Source organism: Archocentrus centrarchus, chromosome 5 (assembly GCF_007364275.1).
Source record: "Archocentrus centrarchus isolate MPI-CPG fArcCen1 chromosome 5, fArcCen1, whole genome shotgun sequence".
Taxonomy (NCBI): Eukaryota; Metazoa; Chordata; class Actinopteri; order Cichliformes; family Cichlidae; genus Archocentrus; species Archocentrus centrarchus.
The window spans coordinates 16,941,310-16,964,177 of NC_044350.1; the positions used below are offsets into that span (position 1 = coordinate 16,941,310).

Genomic DNA, 22,868 nt, shown 5'->3' on the forward strand with positions numbered 1-22,868 from the left:
GAACTTTGAGACCAGATGTTTTTACATTAAACCGCTTTTTCACGGTTTGAAGTGAACATAGCAAAACAGTGAAACTGATAAAAAAAAAAAAAAGTTGTCTTTCCAAACTAATTCTGGTCAGGCTGCTTATACTTGTGACTTTAAAAGTTCTGGCTAAGGATCATGCATCAAGTACAAATCAAGTCCACTTGCATTACGCTCAGCTTTACCCTGAAGCACCAACATGCTGTTAGACCTTAATAGTTTTCTGTGAGGTTTTGCTTTTGTAAAACAACCTGAGACAAGTGTGTCAGATTTGCAAACAAATTCCATTTATGATGTTAAACCCTTTTTGTGTTTCTCTGAACTTTTCTTCTTGAGCAAGTTGCTTCTGTGAGCAGAAAAAGGAAAGAAATGCTTTTGATAACAATTCCTGTCATTAGTGAAACATTAACCATTTATTTTTGAGCTTCCTTCTTGCATTTATAAAAAAGAAGAGAGTGGTTACACATATGAAGGAAAAAAGAAGCTTATTTCAATCAGGTTTATGCAATCAGTGGAACAGAGTTTGTGTGTTAGTCTTTGTTTTCATCTGTTGTTTTGTGTGGCTGTGCGTGTGTTTGCGTGACATAAACTGGAGGTTCAGGCAGAGCAGGTTTCCACAGAGCTGTTCAGCTTGCTTGTCCACTGTGACTGGCAGACAGTGTTTGCGTGAAGATAAACAAGATGACAAGAGATGTGTTTTTCTTACAAAATAACATTTTATGTACAATTTGTCTCACTTCCCTGCCCTCAAACTATTCAAGTATTGCTTTGTTACAAGCAAATAAACCCTGTCACAGGTCCTAAGTACAACTGTAAAATCACGCAGGAGCAATGATACGATGCAGCAATAAAGTAATCTTACATTTTCAGACGTGAAGCCTAAAGGAGTGGAGGAGGTCAAAGTCTTATTATCAAGAAACCAGATGTAAGAAATGTGTCAGCAGATCATGCGTGGAACACACAAAGAAGTAGAGAACAAACAGAACAGCTTAAGCCAAACGTTTGTTGTTGTTTTCCGCAGCAATGGACAATAATAGAGGAAGTGACTTGCCTGCACTGACTGTAATAATAAAGCTATTTGCATATATGAATCACAAGAAAGAAAAATAAGGGCTGGGTTTTAAATGATCATTTAACGAACAAAACAACAACACAGACCTATTTGCCTAAATAATGGTTTACTCTCTCTCTCTCTCTCTCTCACACACACACACACACACACACACACACACACACAAACACACACACACACACACACACACACACCAACATTTAGAGGAACTTGTCCACATTAAATATTAATCATATGCTGACAAATAGCAGGAAAAAAGTAACATCTGCGCAGAAAGACTCACAACCAGAGCAGCCATATGAACAAGTTTTATACACTCATGTCTTACATGGCACAGCTTTACAATGTAAATCTTCCCACACAAGGTGTTATTTTTATTTAGTCTTTCCTTGGGAAAGAAAAAATTATGCTCTTTGTGTTGCTATTCTGGAATTTTTTTGTTATTATTTTGGATTAGGTTTCATAATTCACACCAATATTATTATTACTAAACTTCAATCAGCAGATCTGTGGATCAATCAACCTCAGCTGAGAGAAGGAAACTGTTTTCTGAAAGCAAGAAGCATTTAAAAAAAAAAATCCCACCTCAATATGGGAGCAATGGATAAATGCTAACGCATTTTTCAAGGTGTTTACAATTTCTCTACTGGCTTTTAATGCTGTTGTCTGACGCTCCTCCCTCCCACAAAAATCTGTGCAAGAGGAAAAAAGCCGCTCCTGCTGCTGATTGGCTCCGCGCTGCGCTCCAATTGCCGAGCTGTAGTGACTCCTTTCCACACAAACCTGATCGGTCGGCCCGTAAAGTTGTGGCAAATACAGAAAACACAAAACTACTTCGTTTTTTCTCACTAGATTTACTCCTTCTGTTTATGAGGACTAGAAGAAAGTGAAGCAAAGGATTAAGAAAACGTCGAACAAACTGGAGTATACTGGTCAAATGCTCAGACTCGGAAGCAACGAGTGGATTTGGGACCACAGAAGGACACGTTTCTTCTTTTAAGATACGATGGTAATGTTTATTTGATTCGACGCCAGCCGAGAGATTTGAATAAGAATGACCATCCTTGTGAAGAAGGTGCAGCAGGTGCTTTACGTCCTGCTGCCGTGTGCGCTCCAGCTCTGCTGCGCTCAGACTCAAGGAGGTGGGCGTAAACACGCACACTCACTCACACACACGCACACTCACATTCACATATTCACACACACATTTTTTTTTAAATATCATTAACCCGGGAGAGTAACGATGAATCCCCCCCTCACCACCACCTGGGTTAGAGGTAATCACCTGTCCTCAGATACAGAACCTGTTCTGCATACTTGCTTGCTGTGAGTCACCTCCACCTCTCCCACGGTGCGGTATGCTTCATCGTGTTTGTGACAAAAAGGTGCAGCCTCTCTGCCTCTCTGACAGCTTGAGATGTCTTTCTGTCGACTAGGAAACTTGTTCAAATTTACTTTTTTAAATACTTGCATGTAAAATATTACAATGTAAAAGTACCTAGATTCTGCATAAGTAGCAACAGATTGTGGTGTGAAGTTGAATGACCACATGAGTGTCTGTAAAGGGCTGAAACTGATCACATCTTAATATGTAGTGCACAGGGTGCAGCTAATCATTATTTTCATTAGGGAGTAATCTGTCTGGATTATAAAATGTAAATAAATAAACCTACAGTGTAAAACTCAACAAAATTAAATTAATTTCCACATAGTTAATCATCTGATCAGCTCTCAGAGTAACTCATAAGTATTAAATGTCACATAAGCTTGATTATTAGTGACTATTAGTTGTTTGCTGTACTTGAGTAAATGTACTTTGTCACTGAGCGTTGTGACGTGTTTGAGGTGCAGGGGTGTTTTGATTTGAATCCTCAACAAATGAACTTTGATTTTTGTGTTATTGCTTTTGCCACCTTTTTACAGGTGAATTCACAGATGTGCCTGAACTTCTGCTCAGATGACTTACTGTGCACTCATCACCACAACCCAAAAAAAGTGCTGCAAGAATACTAAAACCAGGAGTACAGTTTGATTTTTTTTTTTTTTTTTTGGCCATCATTAACAGGTTGAGCACTAGAGAAACTCATCATAACACAGTCCTATGGTTTGTTCATAGCTTTCTTTGTGTCTTTTTATGTGAAACATCAAAGTCACTTTCTACAATAAAGCAGAGGAAACGCTGTTCACACGCTCCTTGGAGCACAAAGCTTAAAAGACAACATTTCATAATGCATGTTCAGAGTAAACAGTCCAGCTTGTGGTACTTGCATTTTTTGATTGCAGTTGTTGCGCCAAGAGAAAAAGCAAGGAATCTTCTACTCTATGAATATCATCATCCTTGCACAGCAGTGTCTGTTATCACATCTCAGGTGCATCAGAGAGGGATTGTCCTTGAATTGTACACCACTTAAGAGTAAAATGTAATTTCTAATCTTAAAAAAACAAAACAAGAACAATAGATGTTACCTTTTAAAAATTGCTTTTGTACTCATGAAGGTGTGACCTGACCAAATATCTGATGTGTCCGAAAGCAAATATGCTGTCGCTCCTGTTGCCAGAGCGCCGTGTTAAGCAACCCTCTGCCTTGTTGTGCTCAGCAAAGCTATTTTAGAGCACCACTTCATTTGTACAGAATCTGTGCCTATGAACTAGTCAATACACCACGAGTTGAAGAAGTTCATGTGCTCAGGTGTCTGTTTGTGTTCGCGCGTGCACGTGTGCACGCTCTCTTGTGAGTTATGCAGTAATCTCTGCTCATCCTGTGCCAAGTTTCTGTTTACCTCAGTCATGGTCTCAGCTGCTTTTATTGAGCTTGTTTATCTCCTCCTCCCTCTATTCTTTTTCTTTTGCTGTCTGTTCTTTTCAAGTACTGAATCCTTGGTAACAGACAAATGAAAATAACAGCTAAACCCGATCCGTGCTGTGTTTTCATCCTGTGTTGGATTACCCTTGAGGACAATGACACCACACTGAAGTGAGTTCACGGGTTGCGTCTCATAGTTTGTGATGGATTAAGTAGGAAAGCTGACATGCTGCAGTGTTTGTAAAGAGTTGGGGTGACAAACAGAGAGAGAAGTGTCGGTGCAGACAGAGTGTGGTTTTGGTGCACATCTTGATACACTACGACACTTGTTTTGCACTCTTTCAAAATGGGGCCATTGTGTTCATGTGTGTGTCAATGTGTGTGCATTGACTCTAAACCCTCCACCCCATTCTTTTTTTCTCTCCATCATCCATCTGCCAACACTGAAAGTCCTCCTTTGACAGAGAAAAACCCACTCAGCCTGTTGAGATTTTCAGCTCCCACAGCTGCAACTTGTGCACCTCCTGTATGGTGGCCATACCACTTTGTCACGTACAGTCCTGCATGCGTACGCTCTGGTTTTTCCACTTGTAGTGGATTGAGCTTATGTGTGCTCTACATACGTTACTAGGTTGAAGGTTTTTAAACTAAGGTGTTGGCAAGTATTTCCCAATAGGCAGTTCAGATATTGTCAGCCACTGATAGCACTGAGCTGCTCTCAGTGCTTAAATAAGGTAGGGCAGATAAAGAACTTCACCCTTGAGCTGTGCGTGACCTTTCAAATTTTTGATTTTAATTAGCAAAAGTTTCCAAATAAGAAGTTAAAAGTTGGTAGTCTAATACTTAAAAAAAGGATGCTTGCACACACAGTGAAAAGGAAAGTTATTGTTCTATTTAAGCGACTTTCAGAGGCCTCAAGAGGAAATGAACATAGAAGTTGTTTTTTTTTTAACCCTTTTTGAAACTGACCTCTTTAACAGAAGGCTTTGAAAGAGCCACTACAGGCATTAAATCCAGTCTTAATACTGTTACAATTGTGTTTGTTTTTATCTTCACTAGATAACTTCAAATATGTGACACTTTAATCTTGGAAAAATTGAGTGAGAGAGTTGGAATAACTGTGGCTTTTCCTTCACTTTCAAATCTGCTGTGTGATTGCTCCAACAGGCCAGTTCACCTCCACGTTACTGGGATGGCAGCAGGAGCATCTTGTGTTCAGCCCAAACACGTGGATCGTGAACTGATGTGAAACTTTACAGATTTTAGTCTTTTGAACTCCATTTCTGCGGTCTGTAACGTAGGCCGTCTGTTAAAATGTTTTGTCGGTCCAAGCCGAGTAAACCCTGATCACATAATCAGGGCTATTCTCTGAGACTTAACAAAGCTCCTCGTGAACCACAGAGAACATTTTACAGCTGTTTGCACAAGCCGAGAGTGACTGCACGATGAGTAATCACATCTTTATGTGTTAAATCTGTAGAGTTCCATGTCACTTCACCATCCATGTGTTTGACCTGAGCGCTGTCACCTCAGTAACATGGGAGTGAATTGGCCTTGACAGTTTGCAGGTGTTATGAGTAAGATATCGTGTCTGGAAAGCAGGTCTTGAGCAGGATAAACAAATTCTGTTCACCTCTGTTATATTGTATCAGTGACAGGAGCTTCTGTGCGAGATATCTAAAAATATCTGTAAACACAGACACATTTGCATGGCTTAACATAACGCAGCGTAGACATGTGTTATTGTGATTTGAGTCATTTACAGTAACCACTTCGTATTTTGAGTACAGTTGTGTCTGTGAAGCTGATGTTCTCAGAAACACAGTAAAATAATCCTTATCAGGACTTTATGAGCGTAAGACATGCGCTTTGCAACATTGTATTGCACACACACACGCACACACACATACACACATTCACACACACACACACACACACACACACACACACACACACACACACACACACACACACACACACACACACACACACACACACACGCACACACACACACACGCACACACTCACGCACACTGTGCTTTGACCTGCCTGTTGTACCTTTGCTGTGAGGTTAATAATCTTTAGTCTTTTTATGCCTTTGTTGATCCCGTTGTTCTCTGTTGTTCTTGGTTTTGACATAGATGTCAGTAGATTGGATGTGTTTGCATTATCAAGTTAACAAATGTGTATTGAGGGAAGTTAAAAAAAGAATACATAAATATATATATATATATATATATAACAGAGAGCTACCATATATGTGGTAGCTCTCTGTTTATGCATGTGTAGTTAATTTGGCATGAATTGCAAAGAAATGTAACCCATAAAAACTTTCAAGGTAGCCCAGGGATAATAAACCGACCCTAAGGCTGCTTCTTGAATCCTGAAATAACAGGTGTATCTAATCCTAATAAACCAGATGATTTTATTAGCTGCTAATACCAAGGTCCAGAATCCTCTCTCCTGTTCTGAAATGTAAGGGCTACCTGGCAGGAAATGCATGGGATTGATACATTATGACCATAAGCATGTGGACATTCCTTTCAAAGGTTTTTCATGAGATTTTTTATCATTGCTGTGGCACAGTTTATATGTTTGTGCTTTATCTCTGTGCAAAGCATTGATTTTCAGCGAGATTCACTGAGCAGCCATCCGCATTCCCGTTCTTCCATTTTCTCTCAGCAGCTTCTCTCCTGTCTGACATTTGAATAGCAAAGCAGCCTTCGAGTGATGCTGAATGGCTGAAGTCCCACAGACCATAAACAAGGCCTTGTATTTTTGTTGGAACGAAGGGCATGCCCCGCACAATCCTTAGCTTGTCCCACACTGTTACAGTACATTTATTCTTATTGAGCGTGCTGAACGCAATGGTGTGTAGTAACTGGCATGAAGCGGCCTTTGTAAGAAATTACGCTGTTTGCTCATTAAAGATTCATTATTTGTTTTGTGATATAATTGCAGCATCAGTGAGGGTTTTTTGTTTGTTTGTTTGTTTTTAGGAGTTTTACCATTTTTATCCAAATAATACGCTGAGCGCAATAATACACTCACAGGATGTATGAAATGTACAACATTGCTCCTGAGTTTGAAAAGCACATTTTGTTTATATTTATATATAAATAACCACAAATGAGTCTGAAATGTTGTAAAACACATTTAATGAATATTAACAATCATAAATAATTCATGATCTTTACTGGAAGACTCACATAGGTGTATGGAGGCCCATTTTCAGCAACCATCACTTTGTAATGCATGTTTATCATGTTAACAGGGATAATTAATCATGTTAGCGGAGCTAAAAAATAAGCAGTAAATTTGGCTTGTTTTGTGTCTGCAACATCAGCCTCTGTGGGTTTGCTTATAGTTCCAAAAAGGCCCTGAAACCCACAAATTACCACCCTTGATTCAAGGGTGAAAAATGTGAATAAGTTGCTACCATGGACCTGTGAAGCATCTGTTTGTCAAAATTAAGACTTACACTTTCATTTCTGATAAGAGCCAGTTTGGTCTGTCTATGAAGGCAGTGGCACACAGTACCTGCATGCAACTTTCCTGCGCTGAATAGAGTTTCATGAGTCAGGTTTTTTTGGTCATTTTAGGACTTATAAAAGCTAACACCCCAGACACTGAACTCCCACAACATTGATAAATATGCTTCTTTGATTGTCAGAACATCTCTTAGCTGATCAGCTAAACTTTGATCATGACAGACTTGCATTAGGTAACACAATGTGCTTGGATCAAAGGAATGAAGGTTGCTGAAAAAGGCCCCCTGCATACTGTAAGTGGATAGCGCTTTTAAAAAAAATCACCTGTGATTAATGAATGATTACAGCATTCACAGTCATTTCCAACATTTTTGGTTATTTTAAATCAATGCACGTTTCCTTTTCTTTGGAAAACAAAAACTCCAGACTTTGTTCTGCTACACGTTTGTTGCTTTAATAAGTATTTATGTAAGCAGGACAGTATTTAGAATCAAATTTAACAACACTGACCCACCACATACACACACACACACACATAATGAAGAAAATGCAAATGTGTCTCATTGATATTTTTTAAAAATATTTTTAGGGCAACAATGGTGTTAAAAGCCAGGCTTTGACTACAAAGACTTGTTAGAAGGATTGTTCGTTCTTGGTTTTGGTTGTCATCATGGAATTACATTTCTTTAAATCCAAATATTTAATGTTAGAACCTCTGCTTTTCCCAGTGGTCGTTTGCTCCGGCACACAGAACTTTCTGAGCACGACTGGAAATTCGGCCATCCAATACAACTTGATGAGGTCGAGATACAATAACTGTGACATTGTGATGGGCAACCTCGAGATTACTATGATGGACCATACCAGAGACTTCAGCTTCCTCCAGGTGAGGCTGCAAACATTACAGTAACCAATCAACAGAAAGCACATTACCTTTATTTCCTTCATTGCACATGTGTCACTGAGAAGAACCACTAAACAGTCTAGACAAGGATGTGAAACAACCTTTTTCATTCACCCACAAGAACACAAGGAACCAAAACATGTTGTGCTTCATCTGTCTCGGTAATGGATGATGTATCTGTCTCAAATCCAGAATGAGCTCATTTTTGCCCCCGTCTTTTGTTCTAGTCGTGGCACTGCAGTCATGGTGACTAATTCAACAAGCAGACACACCTCTGCTCCTGGATTGCAACCCTGATAACACTCCGAACAGGAAAAAAAAAGATTTTCTAAAAACTGCGTTTTCCTCTCCCTTGTGCATTTTTTTTTTGTTGCCCCGCAGTCTATCAAGGAGGTGACAGGCTACATCCTTTTTGCCGTCAATGAGTTCAGCCGCCTCCCACTGGACCACCTGCGCGTCATCAGAGGCACCACGCTGTATGAGGATCAGTATGCCTTGGCTGTGATGGTCAACTATCAGAAGGAAGGGGGGCATGGCCTTCAGGAATTGGGCCTGACTCACCTCACAGGTACACAGCGAGTCACTCATTTGATGTGTGGAGTGTGTTTAACATGTGGGAGGCTGGATTGGTGCAGATAAGAGGTCAGGTTGGATGTGGCACTCTGTTACTGTTGGAGCTCCCACACCCACACAGTTCAGCCACTCCTTCAGAATACCGGTTGTTGGTGTGTGTGTGTGTGTGTGTGTGTGTGTGTGTGTGTGTGTGTGTGTGTGTGTGTGTGTGTGTGTGTGCTTGCAGTGATGTGAAATCCCTGGAATGTACCATGTGCTCAACTGCTCAACTGCCAGTGTAACATGAGCTCCAGCACACGATACATTTGCAGTGTAGTAAACAGAGAATGGCAGAGTTTGATAGGATGAGTCACGGACCTGTTCAGGCTTGCTTTGCTAATTGTCCTGCCCCATTCACACCTATGTATACCATCTACAGAGATACTCAAGGGAGGAGTGAAGATCATCCAGAATAAGTACCTGAGCTATGCCCCTCAGGTGAACTGGCTGGACATAGTGAAGAATGGAACAGCCCATATTATGATCAAGGACAATGGGCCTGAAAGTGAGTGCACAGGATACTAACTGTACACATATGAGCATCAGCTACATTTAAGGATGGGTTCAGATTTCTGTTTTGCTATAAAACTGTTGTGAAATTCAGCAGAAGTAAACATGCAACTTTAAACTGAAAGAGAGAGTTGTTTTTCCAGTCTTTTCAGTGCATATTTTCCACTTTGTTTTACTACCTCTTGGGCCAAATCTCAGTGGAAGGAGGAATCACTGTAGAGGAAAATTAGAACAAAAAACCCAGTAATTTTCCACTCTATGGAGTGTATAAAATAGATGGATATAGTCACTATGACCCCACCCACTGGTGTGTGAAATCATGTTTTCAAGCTCCAGCTTTTAGCATTATGACAGTCAGCACCTTGTTTTCTTGGAGCCAAAAGCAAATCCCAACCCCACAAACATGGTAGAGAGATCCACCTGAGATGATACCTAGCAGACAGGTTGACATCCACTTGACATTCAAAGCCCCCAAAGGCTCAGGTGAGTTATTTAAGCGACTGGAAATTCAGATACCATGAGCTCCAGCACGTGATACGTTTGTAGTGTAGAGGAACTAGTTCTAAAGAACTAGTTTAACACTGTAAACATTTTTATGTCTGCTGCACGTTTTAATATGACAGTCGAATTGGGATGCACTCGTACCTGGATTCACCGTAAAGTGACCATTAAAGGAACTGCAGTTTTTGTCCATTGGCTTCATTTTTCAGACCTGGACGTTACATCTTGTAACTCAAAAGTTTAATGTTTGCCTGTGCTGAACTTTAGATCAAATGTATTTTCTGCACAGAAGGACTGTGTATTTTGTGTTCACCGCCTCCACTGATCTCTTCACAAACAGAGTGAACAACAGCAACCTCTGACTCTTTCAGTGTGTGCAGTGAAACTTTAACAAAGACGAAACCTGAATCTGTTCTTTAACTTAAGACTTTAATTCTGGTTTGCTTTAAAATGTGAAAACTAATAATAAAGTTATATCTTAGAGCCCTGTCACAAAGCCTGTGGAGACTTGCCATGCTGGGGTCCAGGAAATGACACATGCCAGATCTGTGAGTAATATCAAAACCCTTTATCTTTAATGTCTTTATTTTCCATGGAAAGCTTACATTGGGATGACTTTGAGATGCCTCAAACATGAGTCATGGCTGCTGCCAGAGTTGTTCATTTACATCTTTTACTGCACATTGTTAGTATTACACATTAGTTCAAAGTTAAAAGCTTAGCGTGCATCTACAATTTTAGCTTCATGCCAGATTTTTACAAGAGTCACTCTCTTTCAGTGACAAAGACCGTGTGCGCCCCTCAGTGTAATGGCCGTTGCTTTGGTAGAAACCCAAGCGAGTGCTGCCACATTGAGTGTGCTGGAGGTTGCACTGGACCCCGGGATACAGACTGCTTTGTGAGTCCAAATCTCCAACAGGCTTTAATAAAGAGAAAATATTTTCACATGTCGCAGGATGGAAAACACAGTTGTAAAAAATATTTTGTTCCTCAGTGTGTTATAAATTGCATTTTACAGGCTTGCAGAAACTTCAACAACTCGGGCTCCTGCGTGCCTCAGTGCCCGCAGACTCTGATCTACAACAAGGTTACATACAAAATGGAGCCCAACCCCAATGCCAAGTACCAGTATGGCTCTATTTGTGTGGCACAGTGTCCCAGTGAGTCCCCACACATGACAATGTTCACTCAGATTCAGAGTTTATGTACAGTTTCTTCCTATAAGAGTGCCATTTATATATATGTATAACATTTGTGAGTGCTTACTGAAGGTTTAATGCAGTCACTGACACTTTGCATTTATTCATATGCTATTTTCTCTTTTTTTAATAGAAAACTTTGTGGTGGACGGCAGCTCATGTGTGAGCAACTGCCCATCTGATAAAACAGAAGTGGAGAAAAATGGTGTGAAAACATGTGAGCCCTGTAAAGGCCTCTGCCCAAAAGGTATTTAATAATTAACAGCTGCTCCACAATGCAATCAAGACAGCTACAGTTAGAAACTGAAGAAAAGAAAAAAGAAAAATCAGCAGTTCTCGCACGGCCGGACTCCATTTTTAAGAATTTATTGCATTATAAAGAATATAATGTCTCAAACACCCCTGCTCTTCAATAATGCAAATAATTTAAAATCACATGCTGCTCTTCACATAGATGTAGTTTCCAGTTTAAACATAATGATTCAGATATAAAAATGCCCGTCTTAAAGTGTATCTGCATGATTGAAATGAATTAAATACTCATTTATATTGCATGTCTAATGCTGTACATATTATTGATGAGAAGTATCACATGGTAAAAGCAGCATGCAAAAGTACCGCTTTTAAAGTATGGGTTTTGCAAAATATCACTAAAAGTACTTACCATTTTACTTGTACTTAAAATTTCAGAGGCTGGTGACAATGTAGCTAGTTTTACAGTAATTGTTTTACAGAGGTGGAATGGTTCATTTTGGTTTATTTGTTTATCATATGTTAATGTGCTAATTATAGCTGTTAGATAAAGTTATGTGGAAAAGAAAGTGCAATTGTAAGTTTTTATGTATTGGGACATAATGGTCCTTAGCAAGTTTTAAAATGATTTAACTGCAGCCTCAGATGAGCAAGAACACATCACATATCACGCTGTGTCACTATTCCACAGCATTTCAATCAGCCTGAGGTCTGGACTTTGCCCGGGCCACTGCAACACCTTGAGTTTTTTCTTTTTCAGCCGTGCTGCTGTGCTTGGGATCATTTTCCTGTTGCAAACTTTAGTTGTCACATTTAATTATAGAATAGGATATTATTCCAGAAGACCTGTAGTTTGTTCAGATGCAGCTTTGCAAACCTAAGCTGTGCTGCCATGTTCTACTTAGAGAAAAGAGGCTTTCTCCTGCCAATCCTTCCAAACAAGCCGTACCTGTTCAGTGTTTTTCTAATTGTACTGTCATGAACACTGTCATGACCTTGGGGTGAATTTGCTGGGACACTCCTGGGAAGATTGGCAGCTGTCTTCAATGTTTTCCATTTGTGAATAATCTTTCTCACCGTAGAATGATGGACTTTAAATTATCTGGAAATAGCTGTATAACCCTGCCCAACTTGATGGGCATCTACAATTGTCTTATCACACCATTGAATGTTCCAAACCAGCAAACTGCTCAAACATTTACAGAAGTGCTCACATTTGCTGATGATCAGTTAATCAAGTGTATTTGATTATCAGCACCTGGCTGCTACTTACCCCCTTAATGCCCAAGGATGCAGTAAGGTTGTGCTTAATTGTTCACATGACTGTTTTTGCAGTTTGGCTTACTTTTTCCTGAATAAATGACAGTGTAAAATGTCATGTTTAGTTGTTTATCTGAGGTTGTATCTAAATAACTTTAGAACCCAGTAAGGACAAGATTTTTTTTAAAATGATTATTATTTCCTGATATGTAAAACTTTAGAACTGAAAGCGGGTGTACTTTTGGTTTCAAATAATTATAAATGTATGTGAGCAAAAAACAAAAATCTTTTCAAGATTTAGTGAAATAGTAAAACAAGGAAGTGTAAAATGGAACTAATGGATGTACTGTAGATACAACATCAGAGTAAATGCACTTTTCACTATTACTAGTTGAAGCTCCTTGTACAGATAACTTACAGTTTTGCTGTTATTAACCGTTTCCTTTCTCTTCTTCTTCACCTTTCTCTCAGTTTGCCGTGGCACAGGCGGCACTGGTTCAAGCAGAGAAACGGTTGATGCTCACAATATAGACAGTTTTATAAACTGCACTAAGATTCAGGGCAGTCTTCACTTCCTGGTCACTGGAATAGATGGGTAAAAAAAAACTTCCTTTATTAAATATTTTCTATATTTTTGCAACATGCCTCTGTTTTTACATTTCTCTTTTATTTATTTACTTTTGCTCAAAGTGATGCCTACAACAATGTACCACCCCTTGATCCGGAAAAACTGAAAATCTTCAACACGGTGCAGGAGATTACAGGTGTGTATGTCTGTGTGTAGGAGTTGTTATTTTTTGGTTTTGTTTTTTGTTTTATTTTTTAACTGTCATTTCAGTTACTTGTCATACTATGTCATGCTGTGTTCAGTCTGGTTAAGGCCTCTGAAAAACAATATCTTTGTTTTCAGACACCCTTGTTATCCAGTCGTGGCCTCAAAACATGCCTGACCTGTCAGTCTTCTCCAACCTCCAAACAATTCAGGGCAGAAAACTTTACACGTGAGCAATAGTTTCTTTTTCCTTCTCTGTCCTAGCATTGTTATGCAGACTAAGTATTTGCTGGACTCTAAATGTATTTTTGTCCCTTATCTCTTTATTTCCTTGTTATTTCTAATTGTTATCCTGTTTAGAGGCGTGAACTCTAAAAGGTACAGTAAAGATTTCACATTCTCATCTTTCACCGTCTCCTCTTAGAGCCTACAACCATTCTGTCCAAATCAATGATGTTAATATTTTTCATTATGATTTTTTTAGGGCTGATTCACTACTGCTGTTGTGTGATTAAGTTGGTGGTGGGCACAACTCTTTAAAGCTGTGGTAGACTTTATGTCTGTGGCATCATTTGGAGAAAAGTAAATCATGCAAACTTTTCAGCCCATTTTAGTTCAAGTGGTCTGAGAGGGCTCTAGACTCCTGCACCTCTTCTGAGCTCTGTTTCCAGGCTTCAGGAAAGCTTTACATGCAAAAGAGCCCCAGTTCAAGACCGGGATGAGACATAAACCTAGCCTCTGGGGGTCACAAGCTAGTGCTTGTCCCAAGCTTGGATAAATGGGAAGAAAAGGCATCTGTGCCAGTTCAAACATGGAGCCATCTGTTTTGTGACCCCTTAAAAATAGGGGGGCAGCCTCTACAGAAGCAAGATGGGTTGCAATGAAGTAACCAGAGTACTTTTACAAGGGTTAAAATCCCGTGTGAAGCCAAAAGTTAGCATTAAAAAAACAGAGATGCTAAAAAGAAGAGAACTGGAGGAGGAGTCCTGTTTGTATTCAATTTTTGGCGTTATATATATATTTTTTAATTATTTTATTTTTGCCATTTCTAGATTTCTGTCCTCTCAGCTTTAATATTCATGCATGCTGTATTTGATGAATGTGGATGGGTATTTGGGTGGAATTTTCTGGAATAAATTTTGTAGACATAAATAAACACGTGCTTCAATTTAATCCATGATTTTGTATGCACTGTAAAAAAAAAAAAAACACTACAAAATTGATGCTGTTGCATTGAAATATTCTATGCTGAAGATTAAGCATGAATATGTTTCGTGGGTGTTTATGTTTTCTAGCGGAAGGGTTGTTGCAAGTTGAAAAACAAGACATTCAGACATCACTGAATTCACATTGTGTCATAAAAAAGAAGTAAAAAGAAGATTGTAATGGTAAAATTCTCAATGAAAACACAATAAAACAAAATTCTGTCATTAATGTCATGAAAAATGAGCAACAGGAAATACCAAATATTTTTTAGGTTTCTGAATTACCAGAAATATGTACAGTGTTTAACCGATGTATTAGACCACCTGCCATTAACTAATATTTTAGAAATCCGTCAAAAACATGTTTAAAATGAAACATTATATTGTTATTTATTAAAATTATGTTGTTATTTAGTAGGCAAAGAACAAACAAAATTCAAATTTTTATACCCAAATTGAACCGGCTCACTGGACTTCTCTGAGAAGTTAGAAAATAATCAAGCATAGCATTCAACCACTGATTTAGTTCTGTTCAGGAAGGTAAGCAAATGTAAGGCATCTTAAAAAAAAATAGAATGTACTTTACTATTTTTTTCTGCTTTTTTGTAAAATAGTAAATTTGAAAATTCATGGATAATAACAATAATTATATTTCAAAATAGTATTTCAGCTAAAGAGTTGCATAAACTGGTGGTTAGCCATTACACAAACATAAAAAGTGATTTTGGTGATTAACAATACTTTTAATTTAGGACAGCTGTAGCATAAACCTTACATTTTGTGGTGATGTGAGAAATTGTTAAGCACTGTATTTCCTGTCTTAAGTTGTAAACTTTAAAAAATAATGCTTAATGTCATATTTTTGGAATTGCAAAACTTACATTACCAGGTTAAAAACATTTTTTTTAAAAATCACAGGAATCCAGAAATAAGGCTTTAAATGTTCACTCTGATTTTGTGGTGTTTTAAACAAAACCACAATATTTTTAACCACTTTCTAATGTTTATTTACTTTCTGTGGTTCTATAGGGGCTATGCTCTCCTGGTGGTGAAGATCCAATCTCTGACCTCCCTGGGGTTACGCTCGCTGCAAAAAATAAACGATGGTGGTGTGTACATCAAAGGAAACAAGAATCTCTGCTACCATGATATTATCAACTGGATGCGCATCTTAAACAGCACCACACAGAAACGTCCAAAGAAGCACATAGACATCAGTGAAAACCGACCAAAGGAGGAATGTGGTGAGTGGGGGGGCAGTTTAAACCATGCAAGAGGTGATGGTAAAAAATGGAAGTTCTCACGACATCTTGTCTGTTTTGGTTGTGTCTGTAGCTAAAGAGGGCCATGTATGTCACCCGCTGTGCTCCTCTGATGGCTGCTGGGGTCCTGGACCAAACCAGTGTGTCACCTGTAAGAAATATAGCAGAGGAGGAACCTGTGTGCCAGACTGCATGTTCTTAACTGGGTCAGTTTTCACAAAATGACTCATAAAATTATTGTCAATGCAAAGCTTTCACACCTTCAATTCAATTCAATTTAATTTGTATAGCACTAAATCACAACAGTCACCTCAATATGCTTTATGTATGGTAAAGACCCTACAATAATTCAGAGAAAACCCCAACAATCAGATGAACCCCTATGAGCAAGCACTTGGTGACAGTGGAAAGGAAAATCTTTCTTTTAACGGGAAGAAACTTACAGCGCAACTAGGAACAGGGAGGGGAAAGCCATTTACCGTGACCGGTTGGGGGTGAGGGGAGGGAGAAAGGACAAAAGACACACTGTGGAAGAGAGCCAGAGATTAATAATAGCTAATGATTAAAAGCAGAGTGGTGTATAAACTCACAGAGACTCAAAGGTGTAATATGCAGTCATTTTCAGGGAATGAAAATGAGTGGCATAAAAACAAACAAGCAGTGAGTGAGAGAAATGATATTTTCTGATAGCTTCAAAAAGAATTTAAAGTTTTTAACATACAAATGCATGAACCCGTCTTCGCTCAAACCTGTGTAAAGTGCCACATTGTTGGATTATGTGTGAATACAGCCACAGTGCATGCTTAATCGTATCCACAGTGCTCTGTGTGCACAGACCTGAGCAGAGGAGACCAATAGAGGCAGTGATGTAACCGATTCAACCTCACACCCTGCAGAAAGTAATAAAATGCAGGCAGAGGACAATCTCCCTGTGGATAAACACAATCACCACTTCTGGTGGTTTGTAAGTGATGACCAATGATTGTATTTAAGATGGACAACGTGGCTTAATATTTGTTTATATTCTGGGGGAACTGTTAAGTCATATATGTTAGGTCTGTACATTTTTAAGGAAAATCCTACGCATTATACCATGAACGTGGCTGATATTTGCTGTGACGTCTGCTGCAGTCTGCTGAAAATTTTTGAAAATGAGTTTTTGTCTCCATTGCAGGAAGCAGAGGGAGTATGCCACTAAGTCAGGGGAGTGTATGCCCTGTCACCCTGAGTGTAAGGTCCAGGAGGGGAAGGAGACCTGCACAGGCCCGGTATGTTCAAGATAGTTGGAGAAAAAAAGAAAAAAAAACTTGCACAGGCCTGCTGCTGCCACCTAGTGGTGGCACTACAAAAAACAAACTTGTATACTATAATGCCACTTGCCTCCAACCACTGCAAATAACTTTCTACTTTTATTCATTCCTTTTCACCTGCAGGGAGCAAATAAATGTGTAGCTTGTGCTGCACTGAAGGATGGCCCACACTGCGTCTCCGTGTGTCCTGAAGGTGTAATGGGACGGGAAGGAACCATCTTTAAATATCCAGACAAGGAGGGCAGCTGTAAACCTTGTCACATTAACTGTACCGAAAGGTATGTACAAGCAGAACGCTGTAGTTTGACACACATGATTTGCGCCTTTAAACTGATCCCTTGTGTTTTGTGTTCAGGTGCACCGGTCCAGGAATCGGTGACTGTGTGACGCCTCCGAGGTGCATTTCTGGGTATGTTCTCCGCTCATTCTGAGATATACTTTACGTATTTTTGACATTCTGATTAAGTATTGAGAGCTGACACTGTGACCCTTTTCACCTTTGTCTTCAGGCAAATGACCACGGCCATCGCACTGGGAGTGATTGCCCTCATCTTTGCTTCATTCTCCATTTTCGTGCTCACTGTCCTCTACCGCCGAGGTCTCGCTATTCGTCGCAAGCGAGCTATGAGACGATATATGATGAGCGGTGAAGTCAGTATCTGTATTTGAGTGTCATTGTGCTGCTGTGCTTACTTTGGGTTTGTTTTAACGTATAACCTGTGTGCCTAACAGAGTTTTGAGCCCCTGGAAGATAAAGGGACAAAATTTGAACCACGGATCCTTAAGCCTACAGAGCTGCGTAAGATCAAGCTGCTGGGTAATGGAGTGTTTGGATCAGTCCATAAGGTACTTATTGCTTCAACAGTTTCCTATAAAATGCACCTCAAACTGCACATTTGACTTTTTATTTAACAAATTATGACCCTGTTCCTCTGCTCTCTGTACCTCACAGGGCGTTTGGATTCCTGAAGGTGACACAGTGAAGCTTCCCGTGGCCATTAAGACAATTCATGACCGCAGTGGTCGACAGATCTTCTGTAAAGTGACAGATGTAAGGAAGCATGACAAGCCTCTAGGCAATGAGCATTTGACACTCAAAATATGGATTATGCAGATTTTTTTTGTGGAGCAACTCTTTTAAAACCTTGAATCTCACTGAATGTTGAAACTGAATGAAATCCCTATTGATCTACCTATTTGGTTGCTGCAGCACATGAGGACAATGGCAAGTCTGAACCACATCAACGTTGTCAGGACCCTGGGTATCTGTCCCGGTGACAGCCTGCAGCTTGTCACTCCACTCAACAGGCAGGGCTCCCTGCTGGAGCACATCAAGAAATATAAGAGCAAGCTCAGCCCGCAGAGGCTGCTCAACTGGTGTGTACAAATTGCAAAGGTAAGGCAAAAAATTTTGTAAAATTCTTTTGTTTGCAGGACTCAGTCATTCATATGAATGTAAGCCTGTCCAAACTTTAGAATGGTGCTGTGTATATATATATGACCGTATATGACCACAGCTTGGTTCATTCCTTCAAGCATTTCACCACATTGTTGCTCTCTTCTGTCAGGGTATGAATTACCTCGAGGAGAACAGGATGGTTCACAGGAACCTGGCTGCCAGAAATGTACTCCTGAATGATAATTTCACTGCCCAGGTTTCAGACTACGGCATTGCAGACTCGCTCTACTCTGATGACAAGAAGTATTTTTACAATGAGCTCAAGGTATTTTTTTTATTTTTATTTTTTTGCAAAAAAGATGTGGCATCTGGTCAGACTTCTTTAAAACAGTGTTAAATAATTTATGTTGCACACCTTGACACATTGCACCTGTTTTCTTTGAATGACTGACCACTTATTCTGCTGTTTTTACTAAAGTAACGAAAAAAGAAATGTTCTCTTTACCCTCTTAGACACCAATCAAGTGGATGGCCCTGGAGAGCATCTTGTTTCGCAGATATACTCATCAGAGCGATGTTTGGAGTTATGGTGAGTTTTAAAGCACCTTACGAGTGCCCCAGTCATACTGATATGTTAAAGTACAGAAATGTTGATGTGAGTGAAGGACAAGTGTAGTTTCAGGCCACACTAAATTCCTCACCCTAATTTAGGTGTGACAGTATGGGAGATGATGTCTTACGGAGCAGAGCCGTATGCAACGATGCGTCCACAGGAGGTTCCCGATCTGCTGGAAAAGGGCGAGCGACTGCCCCAGCCTCAAATTTGCACCATTGATGTCTATATGGTCATGGTTAAGTGTGAGTATCTCTCTAGTATTTCTCTTTTTCATGTGCAAGCAGTAGTATAAATACCAGTGGCTTGGCTTAAGGGGTTGCAATGCTGGTTTGTTGGTTGGACTACTGAAAATATCTCAGACTCAAATATCTGTATGACTGTTGGTGGATTTTCATTAATTTTTGTACAAATTCATGAAGCTCATAAGATAAATCAAATAATATGACCCCCTGACTTTTTATCTGCCCTGTCCATTAGACCATAGTGTGACATAATGAATACAAATGCATTGACATCGGTATTTGTAGAATTACTTATGCTATCTCAAGATAGAGGAAATTGCTCTTCCTCTAAAACTTTGTGTTTAGTACTAATTAGCAAATCGTAACCTGCTACATATTAAATATGAAAATTAATGAAAGCTGCCAAGTATAAAGTGTGTAATATGGCTGTAGATTCCTGTTATTGCTCATATTCAACTACATTTTTACTGTCTCCAGATGCCCTTTTATGACTCTCGTTCTTGCTTATCCAGGTTGGATGATTGATGAAAATGTACGTCCAACATTCAAGGAGCTGGGCAGCGAATTTACCAGAATGGCCAGAGACCCACCTCGCTACTTGGTGATCAAAGTAAGACAGCTCTAATCAGAAGCCACTCAACATGTGCAGTAATCTTTTATGGAGCTTCAGTTAAATTGTATGCTTATATGATTTGCCTTGTTTTGTCAGGAGGACTGTAGCCAACAGGATTCATCACCTGATGAACTCGTCCAGCGAAGTGCAGACCTGGATGACCTGGATGATGTAGATGTCGACCTGGAGGACCCGCTGGCAGACGGGGTGGGAGATGACTTGGCTCCAGTCAACCACTATGTGACCAAGAGTCTCACTCGCAACTCTAGGATTGACACTCACAAAGTAGGGAACAACACTTTCTCTCAGCTTAATGTCAACTTTCTAAATCACAGTGCCATTTCTAAATCATTTTCCTGGGCAAGACGCTGAACCTCAAATTTCCCCAATGCATGATTGCTAAAATGTGCTTAAAGGAACAGAATTAAGTCTTGTGTGTGTGTGTGTGTGTGTGTGTGTGTGTGTGTGTGTGTGTGTGTGTGTGTGTGTGTGTGTGTGTGCGCGCGTGTGTGTGTAGTATCATCCATTTATTGTCTGTCTTTTCTTATAAAGGTGGTTCTTAACCCATCAAGTGGGGCTGGATACCTGCCTATGACCTCAGGTGTTGATAGCCATGCACAGGTAAAACAGGGTTTTGTGGTACTAAAACAATTTGTAATATTTATATACATGACCAAATAGAGTTTACTGCAGATTCCCACCATTGCCAATTTACCAGTAAAGTTCTAATTGTGTTGTCTTGGGTAGACGATGTGGCAGTCACGCTCTCGATTAAACTCTGCTCGAACTCTGTCCGAGACCTCGGAGGGCTGCGGCGGCACAGCACTGGAGCTGGAGATGGGTGAGGACTTCCCCTTGGCAGGGAGCCCGAAAAGAAGACGTCATCGTGAGGACAGCGCTTACATATCACAGAGGGACAGCATGTCTGGCGGGCCACCAGAGACTCCCTCACCGGAGATGGAAGAAGAAGACCAAAATGGATATGTGCTTCCTGGAGGCAGCCCAGAGAGAGGTGATACCATAACTGTAAATTTACAAAACGCTAACAGTTGCTGCTTGGAAATGAGCAGCAACCCAAGGAGATTAGTTCTGCTGGATCAGCTGTTTTAAAGAAATTTTCTTTATAGTCCCAGTTTAATATATTATTCTCAATCCATTATAAGAAATGAGATGAGATATAATTTTTGTTGTTTACCACGTTATCTGTTTCTTTCAGATACCCTGCTTTACTCATCTCGAGCCACTCCTGGCAGGATGGGAAAGTCTCGTTCATCAGATCTTCTGGACTACCCAGATGATGATGAATACGAATACATGAACAAGCAGGTTTCTTTAACACCTGTGTTACCCAGGCAAAGCAGCCACTGGCTGAAGCCGAACAAGAAGCGAACCTCCTCAGTGTCGTCACGTGTGACAGCATCCTCGTGTGACACTGCTGTATCTGTGGAGGTCAAGGGAGGCCACACCAGGAGCAAGGACAACTCTGACTCAGAACAACAGGGCTACAGTGAAGCTGAGTATGAATACATGGACATCAGAGGCAGCGAAAAGCCGGAAGGTCCTCCCGGACGTGACCCCCCTCCTCCTCCTACTCCTGCGAGGATGAGAGGCAAGCCAGCGGAGGAGGATGAATACGTGGAGGACAGTAATTATCATTATACAAACAGACAACCGAAGCTACGGCAAGCTCTACAAGACAAGAAAGAGCTGAATGTACAGGGGACAGAGGCGTATGAATACGAGGACATGGACTGCTTTTCTGCCTCACCACCTGAGGATGCTGCAGTGTACCAGAACATACAGAGGGAGCAAAAGGGGGCAGTGGGGGGCAGAGAGCAATACCAGTCTGGGTTTGACCCCAGTGTAAAAGTGCGGGCTGGGTCTTTTGATAATCCCGGATACTGGCACAGCAGGATGTTCCTGAAGCCCAATGCAGTTCAGACATGAAAAACATTTTAAATCTCATGAACTTTCCTCTGAGACACAGTCATGAAGGATCTGAAATGAGAAAACTGACCAAAAGCCACGTTAAAGATGTAGCATGTAACAAAATTAAAAAACCCAACGTGTATGACTATTTTACAGCTTTGTTCTTTGTTATACATCGAGGTTATGTATATTATGTGATACAAGCTATATTTTTGTGTTTACATTGTGAATAAAGAGATATCATTGAAAAATGTGTGGAAAGATCAGTTGAGACATCATTGAATGATGTTTGCTCAATAAAAATATTTTCAATATCTATTTTGGAGCATCAACATTTTTATTTTAACTTAGCTGGTGACCTATATAATGATGCAACGGGTTCAACCTGAGAAAGTTTGTACATCTGATTACTGATTAATCTTTGTTTGACTTAAATACAACTGTAAGTTGACTCCGCTGAAGTGGTGAATGCTTTCATAAGGGACAGTGCAATTTTTAAATTAATTTTATTAGTGTTTATCCAGTCAGTCTCAGAGGCACCTGACACTGGGCAAGAAGTCAGTTACACCCTGTAAAAGGTGCCAGTTTTCTATGGGAGGAAACCTGAGCACCCAAGGGGAACACCTAGACTCCAGTTCAAACATCTTCCACAGCCTCAATGGATGGATCAAGTTTTATGGATTCATGGAGATTTTTCTTAGCCTCGCAACAGCTAAATATTTTAAATACACTTCAAAAGTTCTTAAAAAAGCCAGTAAGTGGAGGTGGTATTTTTTTAAATAATATAATAGAAAATAAAGGTTGTTTAAATAGTGCTCGCTTCTGCTGTCAAATAAACCCTAAAAATTTAATCAGGAGCTCAGACATTTTCCCCTATTAGTATATGTACAGT

General features: G+C 39.9%; 1 protein-coding gene across 4 annotated transcripts; it reads left to right on the plus strand.

Moving 5' to 3' along the window:
• The first annotated feature begins 1,889 nt into the window (after positions 1-1,889).
• Positions 1,890-22,235, plus strand: erbb3a (erb-b2 receptor tyrosine kinase 3a). Of its 4 annotated transcripts, XM_030729833.1 has the most exons (30): positions 1,890-2,238; positions 8,119-8,276; positions 8,676-8,862; positions 9,286-9,411; positions 10,400-10,465; positions 10,697-10,815; positions 10,936-11,077; positions 11,250-11,363; positions 13,100-13,223; positions 13,319-13,392; positions 13,539-13,629; positions 13,761-13,778; positions 15,635-15,849; positions 15,941-16,073; positions 17,042-17,135; positions 17,301-17,455; positions 17,533-17,586; positions 17,687-17,828; positions 17,910-18,023; positions 18,130-18,228; positions 18,388-18,573; positions 18,746-18,901; positions 19,090-19,165; positions 19,288-19,434; positions 19,947-20,044; positions 20,144-20,332; positions 20,600-20,668; positions 20,795-21,059; positions 21,264-21,750; positions 21,880-22,235. In XM_030729833.1, exons 1-30 carry the CDS (start codon positions 2,151-2,153, stop codon positions 21,992-21,994), a joined length of 4,101 nt encoding a protein of 1,366 aa, XP_030585693.1. In that variant the 5' UTR covers positions 1,890-2,150; the 3' UTR covers positions 21,995-22,235. The 4 variants fall into 4 exon arrangements, with proteins under 4 accessions (XP_030585693.1, XP_030585690.1, XP_030585691.1 ...); XM_030729830.1 differs by having other exon boundaries at positions 17,533-17,574; positions 21,264-22,235; XM_030729829.1 differs by having other exon boundaries at positions 2,151-2,238; positions 21,264-22,235.
• Positions 22,236-22,868: the final 633 nt, after the last annotated feature.

Excerpts from the sequence above, each read along its gene's own strand:
- erbb3a (XM_030729829.1), top strand. The coding sequence starts at position 2,151 with ATGACCATCCTTGTGAAGAAGGTGCAGCAGGTGCTTTACGTCCTGCTG. Across the intron at positions 11,364-13,099 it reads TAAAGGCCTCTGCCCAAAAG|TTTGCCGTGGCACAGGCGGC; the intron begins GTATTTAATAAT and ends CCTTTCTCTCAG. Across the intron at positions 17,136-17,300 it reads AGGAGACCTGCACAGGCCCG|GGAGCAAATAAATGTGTAGC; the intron begins GTATGTTCAAGA and ends TTTCACCTGCAG.